Below are 14,629 nucleotides of genomic sequence, written 5' to 3' on the forward strand. Positions count from 1 at the left end.
AATTTGAATTTCTTAATACAGTTGAAAACTATGAAAATAAAATGTTTCAAGAAGCTATAGCATGCTTGTGCTTTTCATATATCAAACAATGCAACAAAAACTAAAAAGCATTATCTAGTTTCCTACATAATCCATAGGATATTTTTGGGGATTAGATTAGATAAGGAAGCATGGGAGTAATGTTGGACGTATGAGCGGTGTCGGAAAAGTAGAATCACCACGTGTGGACCGACGACACGCGTAATGCCCTAGCTAACTCTCTCTGTAATATTAAACGTGGCGTAGTTCTTGTCTCCGACCTCCAATTCCTGTCTTGTCTTTAACAACTCCGAGACAACCAAAGCTGCGAAGCGGGCGATAACGAGAAAATATAGGTGTCTTCTCTCATTGTTATCATCATCAATGGCTATGGTAGAAGAACCCATCCTTTCAAGACTGGACCGTATAGATGTCATGGTGAGGAAGCTAGAAGAGATGAAAGGAAGCTCACCGAGAAGCTCTAGCCCATCGACTCCATCTAGTGGGACTCAACCATCGTCACTTGATCTGTCGTCACCGAGGAGCACAGGGAAGCAAGTTCAGTGCCGTCCGATGGAGCAAGTGATGGAAGAGACTGAGCGGAAAGGGACTTTGTTAGAGAGACTAAACAATGTGGAGGAGCAAGTTCTTAAGCTGTGTATAAAGTTTGAAGAAGAGGTTGAAGAAGAGAGTAAGAGAGATGATAACTCGAAGAAAACGAAGAAGAAGAAGGGGTTGAGGAAGTTGGTTGATAAAGTTGTTGGATCTTCTTCTCCGACTAAAAGCCCTTCCAAGAGATGGCATTGCTGAGCCTTTGTTTTATTACTCTGTTCTTCCTATATCATCCATGTATGATTCAACCATGTTTCCACAGCTTTTCTTCTTTTTCTTTGATGAAAAGCTCAAATTTAAATTGTTATGTTTGTGTGTGTTGTTACTTGTAAGTGTGCAATTTGCAGTTATGTATCCACAAAATTGCTTGCTTGTTCGTTCAACCCGCTGTATATTCCGCAAAAGAGCTGACTTTATTTCAATAAATGTGATGTTTATCACAAGTCACCTGTGCATTGGTTATACTTATACATTTTCTTTTTCAATAAAATGTTAAATTTATTCAAACAGAAAAAAAATTGTACTCTTCACAATCTATGTTTGCATTGGCACTTAGTTTTAATAAGAATCATAAGAAAACTATCTAATCCTCTAGCAAAACCATGCTGCTAATCCTCCGTCATAGGCGTGACCCAAAGCTTTATAAAGCGAGGTGAAACATACATTACATTATAAATACTTTTCTTTTATACAAAAAGATGACATGATCCATAACGAGACTATTCATCACCACCGTGACTACCACCACAATCATCCACGAAGAAAAATAACAAGTCCTTAATTACACACGAATTTTTCGAAATAACAATTAAACCATTAATTAATTAATAATTAACAAACACTCAAGTCCCTCTATAAGATTGATTATTAACAGAAACAATTAATAATACGCCTAATAAGTTTCCCCATTTTCACTTTTCCCCTTGTTTTATGCAAATTTTTTTCAAAACTTGGATCTCCACCATCTCTCTCTCTCTCTCTCTCTCTCTCTCTCTCTCTCTCTCTCTTGATTGATCGGATCCGTTAGGGTTTTTCAGCTCCTCCCAGACGAAATCGCTGCGAATAAGCGATTACCTTAGACTCACTCCTAGGGTTCTAGGCGCGGATCTAGCCAAGCTCTTCTCAGCTACGGCGAAGCTTCTCTCAGCTCAACTCCTCCTCCCTCGCAGCAGCCATGTTCTGGAAGCTCACTTCTCTCTCTGCATCTTCTCCGGTGAGTTAACTGGTAGATGTTTTCCCTCTCGTCTACGTCCAGTGGTGTGGTTAATTTCCCCTTGCAATCGATATAGTTTCTGTTTTGAAAATTAGATTCGCTTTCTTGAATTATTAATACTGCTGCGTTCTTGTTTGTTTATTGATGTTTATTCCATTTATGTTACGAACCACCTAGGTGGAGACGATACTAGACAAAGAAAATTTCACTTTGGAGGAGCTTCTTGACGAGGAAGAGATTATTCAAGAATGCAAGGCTTTGAATAGCCGCCTCATAAACTTGTAAATTTGTTTTTAATCATTAATAATTTGCTGTTTCTTGGGAAGCTTTATTTATTGATTGGTTATTGATGTTTGCAGTCTAAGGGATAAAGCTCAGGTGGAGCAGTTGTTGCGGTACATCGTTGAAGAATCTCCAAATGATGCTGATGATAGTAAACGTGCTTTCAAGTAATATGCTTCATTGGAGTTACCTTCTTGTCTTACTCATTCGTTTCCTCTCGAGCTAATAATAGATTTTTCTTCTCTTAGGTTTCCATTCATCTCGTGTGAAGTATTTACATGTGAAATTGATGTTATTCTTAAAACTTTGGTGGAGGAAGAAGAGGTATTTCCTTTTTTCATTCATCATTTTACCCTTTCCCGCAAACTTTTTGTGCATCTTTGATATGTTTTATGGTTACCAACTTACCCTAGATCTCATTTGTTGGCTTAATTTTCTCTTGTAGCTGATGGACTTGCTTTTTTCCTTTCTGGAACCAAGTCGTCCTCATAGTGCATTGCTGGCAGGCTATTTCAGCAAGGTACTCCCTCTCACAATACACAAGCTTACGTGTTAGCCAACTTCCTTACTTGTCTCTGTTTGGTGTAGGTTGTAATTTGCCTTATGGTCAGAAAGACTGCTGCGCTTATGAATTATGTGAAAGTAAGTAATAAATTTTAGTTAAATGGATGGTTATCTTATTTTCTTTTCCTTCTTTTGCATGAGTTTTGTGACTAGATTTTTAGTGTAGCTGTAAAAGTATACACATTTCCATCAAGCCTGGGTCAATATGATTGAACTATAGGTGGTTGAAAATTTAGATGAGATGACTTTAATAACATATTCCATTATTGTCTTTGCGTATAGATCTCTGTCGACTCAGTGCATTGTAAGAAGATATGATTAACATGACTCTTCGCAAATTTGCAATTATTTTGTCGTTACAGCAAATATTAGTTGAGTTGTTTATGTTTTGTTTTGTGTTGAGGTAACTACACTGGCTACAGTTCTTAATGTCACTTCTGATTATCACAGGGGCATCAAAGTGTTCTCTGCCAGTTGGTTGATTTGATTGGAATAACATCCATCATGGAGGTAATTGGTTTGTTTAGACGCAGTGCAACTTGGTGTAGCTTCAGAGATCATTTTTGCAATAATATTTATGTGATACTGTCTAGGTTTTGGTTCGCTTGGTTGGGGCGGATGATCAAGTCTATCCCAACTTTCTTGATGTGATGCAATGGCTGGCAGATAACAATTTACTTGAAATGATCGTGGACAAATTCGACCCATCTGTAAGTGGTGATGTTTCTATATTCATTAACAGACCAGAGGCTCGTGAGTCGTGACTTTCTGTTTGATAAATCTAGGATATCTGATCCGGTTTTTCTAGCTTCTTTTATCAACTTCATTCTGATCTAATATTTGTAGTTTATTGCAATCTTTCCAACTTGAATCAGAGTCCTCCGGAGGTTCAGGCAAATGCAGCAGAAACATTATGTGCAATTTCTCGGAATGCACCATCAGCTTTAGCTACACAACTCTCTAGCCCCGGGTTTGTAATCTTTTATTGCATTATTGATTCATATTGCTTCAGTATATTGAGACAGAAGTATTTCACGTGGCAATACAACTTTTTCCCTCTTTTTGCAGCTTCGTTGCTAGGATATTTGGTCATGCTTTTGAAGACTCACACTCTAAATCGGGTCTAGTTCATTCGCTTTCAGTATGCACCTCTCTGTTGGATCCGAGAAAATCAGCTCCGTCATCATCTATGTTCAATTCTTATAGAGGTCAACAGATGTTCGAGTCTCCTGTCCCAGTGTCTCAGGAGACTATTGGTGCCATGCTGCCTAAACTAAGTAAGTTGGATCATCATATGATGTAATATCTTCACATGACTATCAAGATTATTACTTTGCCCCTTTTGGGATTGGATGCACATAATCTAGTTTTGCAAATGGAGAATAGTACCCTTTTTCTTTTGTGATATTTCTTCCAATTTGTGAGGATTTAACCTCTATTTACATGTCATGTTTGATTTTCGCTGGTCGCTATGGTGTCAGTTCTATTTTTGTTTGTATTGATTAAAAGGAAACTGGTTTCACATCAATTCCATATAGTTTTGAAATACTTTCGTAGCACTTCTTGTATATGTAGGCTACTGTCTCATACAAGTATTCCAAATCAGGGTTTACGTATTCAATGGCCTTAATGATCAATATCTTTTTCTGCAGGCGACTTGCTTATGCTTCTCAATGTAGCATCTGACAGCACAGTATTGCCTACAACATATGGTGAACTGAGGCCTCCTCTTGGAAAGCATCGTCTAAAGGTCTGATCCAAAAGTTGTAGTTCTACGACAGCAACAGTACTTTTTAATATATAAATATATACTTAATTAGACTCAGTGTCCCTATTGTTTTTCTTTCAGATTGTGGAGTTTATTGCAGTTTTGTTGAGAACTGGAAGTGAAGCTGCACAGAAGGAGTTAGTTAGTTCAGGAGTAATCAAAAGAACCATTGATCTATTTTTTGAGTAGGCATTTACTAACCTTCAAACTCTTGATCTCAGTGTTGCGTTTTCTACTATTATTTTAAATAATCAAACACTGTCAACATATGAAGGTACCCGTTCAATAACGCTCTGCATCATCAAGTGGAGACTATAATACTTTCTTGTCTGGAAAACAAGAGCGATTTGATGGTTAACCATATTCTTCGAGAATGCAATATGATTGGAAAATTCCTCGCTTCAGACAGGGACTCGGATCTCTCAGGTGATAGCCAGGTATTTCCATTTGCTATGTTCACAAAGTTTAAACTGATCATTGGTATATGACATAGTGTCATGTTAAGGAAGCACCAAGTTAGAGCCATTGATTCACTGCTCCAAAGTTCATTTACCTAACCAGTACTCTTTGCCATTTCCTTTGTCTTTTGTGTGAGGTAGCCTACTGCAGCAGCAACTGGGAAGAAACCCCCTCGAGTCGGATATATTGGACACATCACAAGAATATCAAATAAAATTGGTCAGTTGAGTAACAGCAATGACCAGCTAAAGGCATACCTTCAGGTTGGTAGTACAATCTCTTGCTGTGTAGTTTTTCTTGTGCCTCTTTTTTGGCACTCCACATGGAATATAAAACCATTAGTCGAGTCTTGCAATGAGGTGTCCTCGCACTCAGCGCACTTTTCATGCTTGCTGATTGGGCTTTGTTCATTCTCAAATCTTTAGGAAAACAGCGAATGGAATGAGTGGCAAGGTAGTGTTCTACAGGAGCGCAACACTGTTGAGAATGTCTACAGATGGGGATGCGGGTAAGTTCATTACCTCTGGCTCACTAATCATATAATAACCGTCTACATGATCAGTCACTGCTACATATGAATATTCATGAGCTTGTCCGGTTTGAATATTATATTCACTCTTGGTTTTTAATTTTCCTGAACCCCACTGTTAAATGTAGGCGCCCAACCACAATACAAGATAGGACAAGAGATAGCGATGAGGAAGACAAGGATTACGATGTTGCGGCTCTGGCCAATAATTTGAGCCAAGCATTTACGTATAAAATGTATGGAAACGATGACAATGAAGAGGTATCTTCTCATCCTAGTGCTCGCTTTTCCCCTCATTTACGAACGATTTAACTGTACTGAATTTTTTTTCTTATCTTGTTTGGTCAGGATCACAATGCTCTCGACAGAGATGATGATGTAAGCCTTGCACAGTTCCTCATCCCACTTTTGTTCTTTTATCACACCATGATACAGACAGGGATGTACCTCAATAACATTGTTTTTGAAAATTGGTATTTGTTCATACTAACACAGGATGTGTACTTCGACGATGAATCTGCTGAAGTAGTAATTTCATCCTTAAGACTCGGAGATGACCAAGGAAGGTGAGCCTTTTCTTTTCTCTTTCTCTGCTGATACAGGTGTCCTCGTGTCCTTGCTTGATAATGACTTGAATCTTTCTCATTACTTCGCAGCAGCTTGTTTACAAATTCAGATTGGTTCACATTCCAAGACAACAGGTTCGGCAGCACGCCCTCCGACGCAGCAGGTTCCAATACGTTGCAGGACGAGGAATTGAACAGAGCCTTCAATGCCAACACTAGCAGCAGCGACGACGACGAGGTGGTTGTTGGAGAAGAAGACGATGATCTAACAAGGAATCCAAAGGATAGCGCAGCTGAAACCAACTATCAGATGGAGAGTCCAATGGGGTTCTTCGACTTCAACACGTTGGAGAAAACCGAAGAAGCTTTAGCAGAACAGCCACCGGAATGGGTTGGGTGGAGCGAGCCATCATCCGATATGCAAGTGAGTGGCACTGGTCTGAACCCATTCCTTGATGATGACGATGATGATGACAGCAAAAACATGATGAACCTCGACATACCAACGCCGGAGGCAAAAACCGAACCTGTGATTCCAAACGGGTCGTCTTCCCCAACAGAAAAATCGCTGTTCGAGAAGGATGTGGAGTTTGTGGGAGTGGAAGCAGAAGGGACAGAGAAAGCGATGGAGCAAGCGATGAAAGAAGGGACAGTAGGAGAAGCTGGAGCCATGAAGAGGAAGATGGAGACGACGGTTGAGAACCAAAAGGCTGAGGAGGAAGGCTCGGGAGTGAAAGAGTTCAACGATAACAATTACTGGAAAGTTGATCAAGAAGTCGGAGTTATGGAGTGAGACGAATAAATAGAATGTTATCTTGTACATTAATGATTTTGTATGAGAGTGTTTGTGTAAGAAAACTTTTGTTTTTTAGTTGAAATTTGGTTTAAGAGACTCTTTCTTTCCTCTAAAAAGAAAAAAAAAACTGTTTCTACTCTTTTTTATTATAAGGTTTCTGATGTTGTCAAGCCAAATGTTTATCTGCAAACGTACTGCTTGCAAAATGGAACAGACATAATAAGATAAAAGATACATAATAAAACAACACAATGTAATAATATACCTCTAAACTCACTTCATTAATTTCTTTTAAAACAGTCACTAACGCCCTACTTTGTATATCATCTCTTCCTGCAGTGAGTTCCCATTTCTGCGGATCATCAACTTTCCGAGACCAAACTCAAAAGTCAAAACTACACTGCTCTCTTGTCAAACTGATCACCTTCCCTACTCCTCATCTCTATGATCTTCCTGTGTGAGTTTGAATGCACAGATGGGATGAAGGTCGGGCTTGAGGCTGGTCTGTACTCTGGAACTAGACGGCCAGATCTGAACCTCACTCCACACGCGTTGCAGAGGGTCTTTGGCCCATTGGGTCCTTCCCTCCACTGAGGAGTCTTGGTTGTCTCACAGTGAGTGCATCTCCTGACTACCCCATCAGAGTTTAATCCCTCTGAACTGGATGACACTGTGTGGTTGGTGGTGAAAATCTTGCGTTTCTTCTTGGCATGTTGCTCAGAGGATTCTAATTCCTCCGGGGTTAGCTTCTCGGGTTTAAACGGGTAAAGGTGTCTACGTCTCAGTGTAGTGGGGCGTTTGCGCTTGCTTCTCAAGCCTTTCACAGGGAAAGTCAATCTCTGAGATGTGGAGTTCTGTGGCGAGAAAGAACCGTCGCTGCTCTCAAGAACTGACACTGGGCTTGAAGACTGAAACAGCTTAGAGACTTTGACATCATGATGTGATGAAGATTGGTGTAGAGTGTTGTTTATGCCAGACAAGGCTGCAGAAGCATCAGACTGTTTCTGCACCCATGAAAGAATATTAGACCATTATTATCATTATATATTAATAATAATATTATCACAAAGACTTGCATATTAAACTGCAGAGGCGAGATTTGAAAGTGTGAGTGTAAATATATATACATATATCTAAGTAATATGCATAACTGAATTAATAAAGTATATTTTACTTCACACTCTTTTTTTTTTTGGTGCTAATATTTTACTTCACATTCACTTCTCTAAACTAAGGCGGTAAAAAGTTATCATCGAAAAAAGCAAATACGTTACATAATATCAGCTTGAATGAAACGCACAACCACCTAATCTATCACGTGATATGCATATTCCTTGTTAGATTATGCCGCAAGTAGCGTAAACAAAGCGAGTGCTTTATTGGGAACAACGAAGAACTCACCAAAACAGATACGTTCTTCTTTATCCCGTCTTTGCTGGCAACGCCACAAGAGTTGAACTCAGAGGGAAAAGTGGTGAACATATCCATGGGAGGAGGCTCGAGTTCTTTAAATTTAGCGTCCCAATCACCTTCACCATTGGTGGTGTCGATGTCCTCTAGCGGAAAATCGATATGGTTGATGAAATCATCAAAGAAATTGTCTGAGAGACCTTTGAACTCCTCCTCGGGTAACCAGTTCATAATTACCTAAAGAAAAATCATACCGAGAAATGTAAACATGTGTTATGTCATTTTGATATGATATGAGCCTTAAACAGCAATTAAATGCACCCTACATAACAATGGCGACATTTAAATGTAGCTAATAATGGTATTATTAGTATTTCTTCATAACTCCTCCTCGGGTAACCAGTTCATAACTACCTAAAAAATCACACAGAGAAATGTAAACAGGTGTATGTAATTTTGATATGATATGAGCCTTAACCAGCAATTGAATGCACCATACTTAAAAATGGCGACATTTAAATGTAGCTTAGAAAGATATTATTATTAGTATTTCTTCATCACTGAGTTTTTTAAAACCACAGATAGAGAGAGAAGTGTCGGTCGCATTTTCCCACACCAAACAAAGTAACACGGACCGAACAAATTACATTTTCCAAAACGTTGAACACACAGAAAAAATTGGAACAACATGAAATATAAACACAAAGAGAAATGTTTTCACGTGATGAAACCGAAGAGAGAAAGACGTACAAACCTTTTTAGTATAGTATGGAGTACACAGAGAGACGTACGATTGCGTATCGAGTTTTACCAAAATTAGAAGGGATTTGCAGGTTCACAATTTTGGGAGAGATAAAAATAAAATAAAAGCTTAAAGATGAGAAACAGAGTGAGAGATGGAGAGGAAGGTTGATATGGGAGTTATTTAAAAAAAAAGATTAAAAAATATGATAAAGAAAAAAACGTAAAAATATGGAAACTGCTTTTCATCTCGACATTTCTTAACTTTAAAGAAAAATCGTAATTGATTTTTTTGTTTTCTGGGAGTCAAAGAAAATACACGTCTCTACTTACACACCTTTGGTGAGTAACTCACTGAATACTGTTTTTTCTTTTCCTTACCTAATTAATAAATACATTAACCGACGCATACTTAACTGAATAAATTCAGTTCAACACGTTCTGGTACAAATGTAACCTCTTCTGCAGTACAGAAATATATTTTCATTCATACTATACGGACATTTGAATGAATACATAATGTAATAAAATGAAAATAGCAGTCAAAGTTTGATCTGAATGGATGAAAAATATAACTGGTAAAATAATTATGTTGTGAACAAAAAAATCGATGGTAATAGTCAAATGAAGATATAAATGATTGCGTAGAATAATAGTTTAGAAGGAAATACAAAATGTCATAGAGGAGCACATGCAAAACCAGGTGACAAAAACCTTGACCAAGGGGATATGATGATGGTTATATTGTTGTTTTGCTTGATCTTTTCCCTATTAATTACAAGTTTTCTGTGTTAGAAACTTGGAATTAATATCTATGTATCCTAGTGGTTTTTTATTTTTTTGCGGTCACTAGGATCAAATTGGCTTTTAGCAGATTGTGGTTTCAATTAAATTTGTAACCGAACTTTCATTTTCATAATGATATTTACAATTTAGCAAAAAAAAAAAGGATATGATGATGGTTCGTTCGGAGATCAGATCTATTATTATTTTTTGTATGGTTGCTGGTTAAATGATGTTAAGCAAACCAACAAGTCAGAGGAGGTTTTAATAATTACATTACTAAAACTTTAGTAGTATATGGAAGATATTGTCAAAGCGAAATGGAGAGATCACCGACGATTACGAGACGAGAACCGAAAATTTTAACAATTATTATGGCGTTTCCTCATGGGAAAGTGGGTCCCTTGCCTAACTCTTTACTTCCCATCTTCCACATGATGTGTTCTTCCTATCAATTATTCTTTTAAAATCATATCATTCCAATTCATATGGTCTTGACATTGACGTCCAAAAAAAACATTTAGAATAAGTATCATGATATTTGTTTTAACATCGATATTTTTTGAAATCTTAAGTTTCCGCATGTTGCGTCACTCTGCATCGTGGAGAAAACCAAATTTCATGTGGGTGTGTATATTTTCTGCATTTGTTTATACAAACCGTATTCATTTTTCTATCTTTTGTATATATTTCTATGATGGAAAAAAAATAGTACATTCAAATTGCGTAAAAAAAAATTACATTCAAGTTCGAACTAGTTAGTACATTCCAAAATGAAAAATCTAGTGAACTTCATATGAAACTTGTTGCTTGTTTATAACTCCTAGTCTAATAAATTCTGAAAGGATCATTTTTATCATAAAAATCATATAATAGAGGAAAAATCATATAATAGAGGTTTTAACTTAAATTAAGAATTTAGATTATAAATAGCCTTACATATACTCTCAATATAGGTGATCATCCCAACTCTTTGCCTAGATCAAATTCAAATATTCCTTGAAGTTTTTTTTAAAAGGTGTATAAAAAGAAGCACATAGTTTTGACTTTTGTCTATATTATTTAGCCTTTCCAAAAGAAAGAAGATATGGGCTTTGCTTCAGATTCTTCATTTTTAAGGCAACACCCAAAACTTTTTCTTTTCCACGAAAAGAAAACAAATAGAATATTACAACTGGACCCAGAAGCTTCTCCTAATTGCTGAATTTGGCCCAAAAGAAATGAGATGATCAAATCTTAACCTTAGAGGTTATTCTCCTTCTAGCGTTTACAAATAGAAACAAGAGGAAGAGCAGTAAAAGCATCAACGCCACTGATACAAACTTCCACAGCTTCTCACCCTCCATTTCTCCAAACACGTTCTGCAGATCAGCAATGCTTCTCTTAGACTGCACAGTCAACAGCAACAACATTGTGAATGAGAAGCTCTGAGCCAGTTCCATTGCAAGATGTGAATCTTTCGGATCAAACAAAGAGGGACTTACAGTTGAAACCATTTTCTTCGACACTAGTTCATGTTCTTTAACAAAGATTTCTTTAGCATACTTGTAAAGCTCCACATCTAGATTGTTAAGCGATTTGATCTGCTGAATGACCTCGTTAGGAACTCTTGTACGCGTCTGTAAAATTCATTATCAAAAGGATTAGATTAATCTCATTTACTTTACAGGTTTAAATCATGCACATAATATTTTTTTTTTACCCCTCTGGTAAAATTTGCTGGGGATATTCTCTTCAAGGAGTTGACCCGCCTGGTTCCTTGCGACTTTCTTAGATGAGTAATGCATCCCTCATAGACTTCCATTAGAGTTTTCACCGTCATCTAAATTGTATACAACAGACATTTAATCACACATCACTTCACACGTTGATGGTAAATGCTAAAAGGAAGGTTACTTACATTTCCACTCTTAGCTTCTATCTTATTAGATGCAACTTCAGATGTACCATTCTGCAAGTTATCAGACATTCTCAGCAATAAAATCATAGTTTTACAGCCGAGTAAAAAAAAAAACTTTATTACACTGAGGAGTGAGGAGCAGGAGTTTACCTGAGTTTCACTCTTATCTGATCCAGATTCTGAAACTGTAACACTTGCTTCTGGAGCATCAAGAAAATAAGGTTCATATTATTACAAGTACAAGTTTGTATCCACAGTAACTCTCATTATCATTATCCTGACTCTAAGGCCATCCGAATTGGCGAGTCTCTCACCAATTATATTAATATTTAATTAGAAAGTTTCTCAAAAAAATTGAGAGTCATGTGAAAGTCCCTCAAATGAGCGACTTTAGCAAGCTTTTTTGAGAGACACACCAATGCGGATGCCCTAAGTTGCTAGGTTGTCCTCAGACAGAAGAGCAAGTCTTATAAAGAAAATTTGAAAGATGAGAAACTTTACACCAACCTGATTTAGTAGTTTCGGTTTTTGCAGTTGCATTTGATGTAACCAATTGAGAAAGCACTTGAGAACCCACTACATTGGCAAAAAGTGATGCAGATTCCCTGTGCTCTTCTGTTAGTCCAACATACAACATGCTGTCTAACCTTCTCTGCAAGATCAAAAGGCTTATTAGCATCTGCTGAGTTTATAAGTATCATTATGATGAAGAAGAACAAGTGTAGTAGCTCTACCTTGGCGACTTGGAGAACAGGCTCACCGAGGTTTCTGTACTTCTGCACACAATGCCGAACCTCGTGGGCTTCTGATAAACGGGAATTATTTGTCAATCCTGCAATCTGTGAAATAATATGAAAAATGCTCTGGAGATTCTCTAATCAGTTACTTACAAAAATTCAAAACAAAGAAACATGAAAAAAGTACCTGAAAGGTTGCTCCATTGTGGATTATATCATGAGCAGTAGGGGTATCAAGATATTTGTGCAGTGGCATAAGCATCTCCTCCATGTCATACGGGTTGTCGTCCTCAATGATAACTACTCCCTTCAGTTTTCGTGCATCTCTCTAATAAAGGACAAACATGAGTAACAAACAAACAAGCTTCAGTGGATAGTTTTGTGTGTTGTTCTTATCATATACGAGCTTACAAGCCGTCTATGTATGAAACTAGGCCTGTGATTTTGATCCGAACCGAACCGAAATTGGTTAGTTTGGTGAGAAGTTCGGTTTGATTCAGTAGATTTTCTTAAAAAACTTCAATTTTCGGTTCGGTAATCGGTTACTTCGGTTCTTTAAAAAAAATTTACCCAAACCGTACCAAAAACATTAACCAAATTAACCGAACTAACCATATTTCTAACCGAACTAACCGAATTTATCCGGAATTTTAACAAAATCAAAAACTTCCGTAGGATTTTCAAAAATCGAACTAACCGAATACCGAACATAAATTTAATTTAGGTTAGTTCGGTAAGATTTATGTTGAACCGAACTAGCCGAATTACCCAAAATAACCCGAGCTAACCGAATCGGCAGGCCTATCTATATGCAACAAAAACAAGATGGAATGGGATTGGTTTTGACATACCCGAGCAAAAAGGTCTTCTCTCATCCATGGAACAAGGTACTTCCATGGCCATATGTCAAGCGTGCTTATCACATTATTCTTGCGGATGCGGCCAGACATCCTTGTCGCAGAAGTTAAATTGGGATGCACCAAGAACCTAGCTGCTACCTCTACTGAAAACTCATAAGTGCTCAGGACACGAGCGACAGGGTCTCTGACTATTGTCATCACCGAGGTTCTCTCCCTCGGAAGCTTAGACATTAAACTATAATCATCATGCGTTGCCAACAACTTGCACTTTTGCTTCCTACAAATGTCAGTAACTGATGAGCCAAAAGGAGGCAAAGGTTTCGAACTATCACATGTCTGTGCTAATTTATCTAAAAGTCAACTTAGCAAATCCATAGAGTGAGATGATACCTTGGATCGAAATGGAGCTTGTCGTAAGAGCGAGGACACTCCTCAGCGTTATCATACAACTTCCTCAAGAAACTACCAAAAACAAAGTATCAATTAAATACAAATCTTTTCAATTAACTAAAAAATAATACACTTTTGGTAAGAGAGAGAGAGATCATCACCAGTGAAAATAAGTCCTGCCTCCAGTTCGAGGAACATGGAGAAAGAAGAGCAGATCCTGAAGCGAGCGTTTGTCTATGTTAGGAGGATGTTCTTCACGAGATGAAGAAGTATCCGCCCACTCTTTCACAACTCTCTCGCAGTGACCAAACTCAAGCTCCGCAAATGAGACAAGGACTGATACACGCAATGCAAATCAAGACAAATCAGGAACCAAGTGTTGTGAAAGTAGGAATCAATCAAAGTCTACAATACAAACCTGAGCCGAGAAGTGTTAACCAGACCAGAGCCAGCTTCGAGATAGGATTCATACGCATTGTACCTCGATTTTAGAACCTTACTGATGATTAATCAAAACAAGGAACATCCTCCTATAGATAAAAAAAATCAAAGCTTTACAAAAAAAGAATAAAAAATATAGATAAAAATCAAAGCTTTTTCTTACGTTTCAATTTCCGAAACAGACAAAACCCATAAACTGAGTTGTGTAATAAAAGACGAAACAAAACTGAAATGTTCGAGAAGGAGACAGAGGGGAGAGGTAAAAAGGGGAAGGAATTGAATATGAAAGGAACATGAGAGAGGCCTACGTGTAAAGGGGAATCGAGATCTCGTGCTCCCTCCCTTCCTCTCGATCGGGGGCAAAACTTTATAATCCACTAGGCCCTACGGTAAGCTCGAGAACAAGGGTGTGCATTACATCGATGGGAGGAAGAGAGGAGAGGATTGTGTGCGCTCCCGAGAGAACAGGGTCACGAGATTTTCTCTTGCTTTCTCCCCCACCCAGGAAAAAAATAAAAAATTTATAAGCTTTACTGAAACACGAACTGAGGAGGGGAGAG

At 37.8% G+C, this 14,629-nt stretch overlaps 4 protein-coding genes across 11 annotated transcripts; 2 read left to right on the forward strand and 2 right to left on the reverse strand.

Annotated features, from left to right (window-relative positions):
• The first annotated feature begins 152 nt into the window (after positions 1 to 152).
• On the forward strand, positions 153 to 1,082 carry LOC103871544. The gene has a single exon (XM_009149800.3). It carries the CDS (start codon positions 403 to 405, stop codon positions 826 to 828), a length of 426 nt encoding a protein of 141 aa, XP_009148048.1. The 5' UTR covers positions 153 to 402; the 3' UTR covers positions 829 to 1,082.
• A 284-nt stretch (positions 1,083 to 1,366) lies between these two features.
• LOC103871546 (serine/threonine-protein phosphatase 6 regulatory subunit 3) lies at positions 1,367 to 6,906 on the forward strand. 4 transcript variants are annotated; one of them, XM_033272740.1, is made up of 19 exons: positions 1,367 to 1,594; positions 1,625 to 1,843; positions 2,021 to 2,124; positions 2,203 to 2,292; positions 2,374 to 2,449; positions 2,571 to 2,645; positions 2,714 to 2,767; positions 3,140 to 3,199; positions 3,283 to 3,399; positions 3,565 to 3,659; positions 3,758 to 3,966; positions 4,342 to 4,439; positions 4,539 to 4,642; positions 4,732 to 4,894; positions 5,057 to 5,179; positions 5,342 to 5,424; positions 5,574 to 5,706; positions 5,794 to 6,011; positions 6,105 to 6,906. In XM_033272740.1, exons 2-19 carry the CDS (start codon positions 1,805 to 1,807, stop codon positions 6,802 to 6,804), a joined length of 2,541 nt encoding a protein of 846 aa, XP_033128631.1. In that variant the 5' UTR covers positions 1,367 to 1,594; positions 1,625 to 1,804; the 3' UTR covers positions 6,805 to 6,906. The 4 variants fall into 4 exon arrangements, with proteins under 4 accessions (XP_033128631.1, XP_033128630.1, XP_009148052.2 ...); XM_009149804.3 differs by having other exon boundaries at positions 1,536 to 1,843; positions 5,794 to 5,823; positions 5,941 to 6,011; positions 6,102 to 6,906; XM_009149805.3 differs by having other exon boundaries at positions 1,540 to 1,843; positions 5,794 to 5,823; positions 5,941 to 6,011; positions 6,105 to 6,804.
• Positions 6,907 to 6,917: 11 nt separating this feature from the next.
• On the reverse strand, positions 6,918 to 9,675 carry LOC103871545 (GATA transcription factor 11). 4 transcript variants are annotated; one of them, XM_033272747.1, is made up of 4 exons: positions 8,717 to 8,940; positions 8,544 to 8,631; positions 8,209 to 8,454; positions 6,918 to 7,811 (listed from the first exon to the last, which is right to left on the reverse strand). In XM_033272747.1, exons 3-4 carry the CDS (start codon positions 8,446 to 8,448, stop codon positions 7,203 to 7,205), a joined length of 849 nt encoding a protein of 282 aa, XP_033128638.1. In that variant the 5' UTR covers positions 8,449 to 8,454; positions 8,544 to 8,631; positions 8,717 to 8,940; the 3' UTR covers positions 6,918 to 7,202. The 4 variants fall into 4 exon arrangements, with proteins under 4 accessions (XP_033128638.1, XP_009148050.1, XP_033128639.1 ...); XM_009149802.3 differs by lacking the exon at positions 8,544 to 8,631; XM_033272748.1 differs by lacking the exons at positions 8,544 to 8,631; positions 8,717 to 8,940 and adding an exon at positions 8,972 to 9,675 and having other exon boundaries at positions 6,931 to 7,805.
• A 964-nt stretch (positions 9,676 to 10,639) lies between these two features.
• On the reverse strand, positions 10,640 to 14,624 carry LOC103871547 (protein-tyrosine sulfotransferase). Of its 2 annotated transcripts, none has more exons than XM_009149806.3 (13): positions 14,378 to 14,624; positions 14,047 to 14,158; positions 13,790 to 13,964; positions 13,629 to 13,700; positions 13,230 to 13,515; positions 12,566 to 12,706; positions 12,376 to 12,480; positions 12,149 to 12,293; positions 11,792 to 11,841; positions 11,642 to 11,692; positions 11,444 to 11,563; positions 11,226 to 11,360; positions 10,640 to 11,129 (listed from the first exon to the last, which is right to left on the reverse strand). In XM_009149806.3, the coding sequence occupies exons 2-13, from the start codon at positions 14,102 to 14,104 to the stop codon at positions 10,971 to 10,973; spliced, it is 1,497 nt and encodes a 498-aa protein (XP_009148054.1). In that variant the 5' UTR covers positions 14,105 to 14,158; positions 14,378 to 14,624; the 3' UTR covers positions 10,640 to 10,970. The 2 variants fall into 2 exon arrangements, with proteins under 2 accessions (XP_009148054.1, XP_009148055.1); XM_009149807.3 differs by having other exon boundaries at positions 14,233 to 14,574.
• Between the last annotated feature and the right edge of the window lie 5 nt (positions 14,625 to 14,629).

The sequence above is a fragment of the Brassica rapa genome, chromosome A06 (genome assembly GCF_000309985.2).
Source record: "Brassica rapa cultivar Chiifu-401-42 chromosome A06, CAAS_Brap_v3.01, whole genome shotgun sequence".
In the NCBI taxonomy this organism is placed as follows: Eukaryota; Viridiplantae; Streptophyta; class Magnoliopsida; order Brassicales; family Brassicaceae; genus Brassica; species Brassica rapa.

Coding starts and splice junctions, on each gene's coding strand:
- LOC103871544 (XM_009149800.3), top strand. CDS start 403: ATGGCTATGGTAGAAGAACCCATCCTTTCAAGACTGGACCGTATAGAT.
- LOC103871546 (XM_033272740.1), top strand. CDS start 1,805: ATGTTCTGGAAGCTCACTTCTCTCTCTGCATCTTCTCCG. Junction 4,643..4,731: donor ACCATTGATCTATTTTTTGA/GTAGGCATTTAC, acceptor CAACATATGAAG/GTACCCGTTCAATAACGCTC. Junction 5,707..5,793: donor GAAACGATGACAATGAAGAG/GTATCTTCTCAT, acceptor TTGTTTGGTCAG/GATCACAATGCTCTCGACAG.
- LOC103871545 (XM_009149802.3), bottom strand. CDS start 8,448: ATGAACTGGTTACCCGAGGAGGAGTTCAAAGGTCTCTCAGACAATTTC. Junction 7,812..8,208: donor AGAAGAACGTATCTGTTTTG/GTGAGTTCTTCG, acceptor TCATGGGTGCAG/AAACAGTCTGATGCTTCTGC.
- LOC103871547 (XM_009149806.3), bottom strand. CDS start 14,104: ATGCGTATGAATCCTATCTCGAAGCTGGCTCTGGTCTGGTTAACACTT. Junction 13,516..13,628: donor AAGCTCCATTTCGATCCAAG/GTATCATCTCAC, acceptor TGACATTTGTAG/GAAGCAAAAGTGCAAGTTGT. Junction 11,130..11,225: donor CGAAGAAAATGGTTTCAACT/GTAAGTCCCTCT, acceptor TTGACTGTGCAG/TCTAAGAGAAGCATTGCTGA.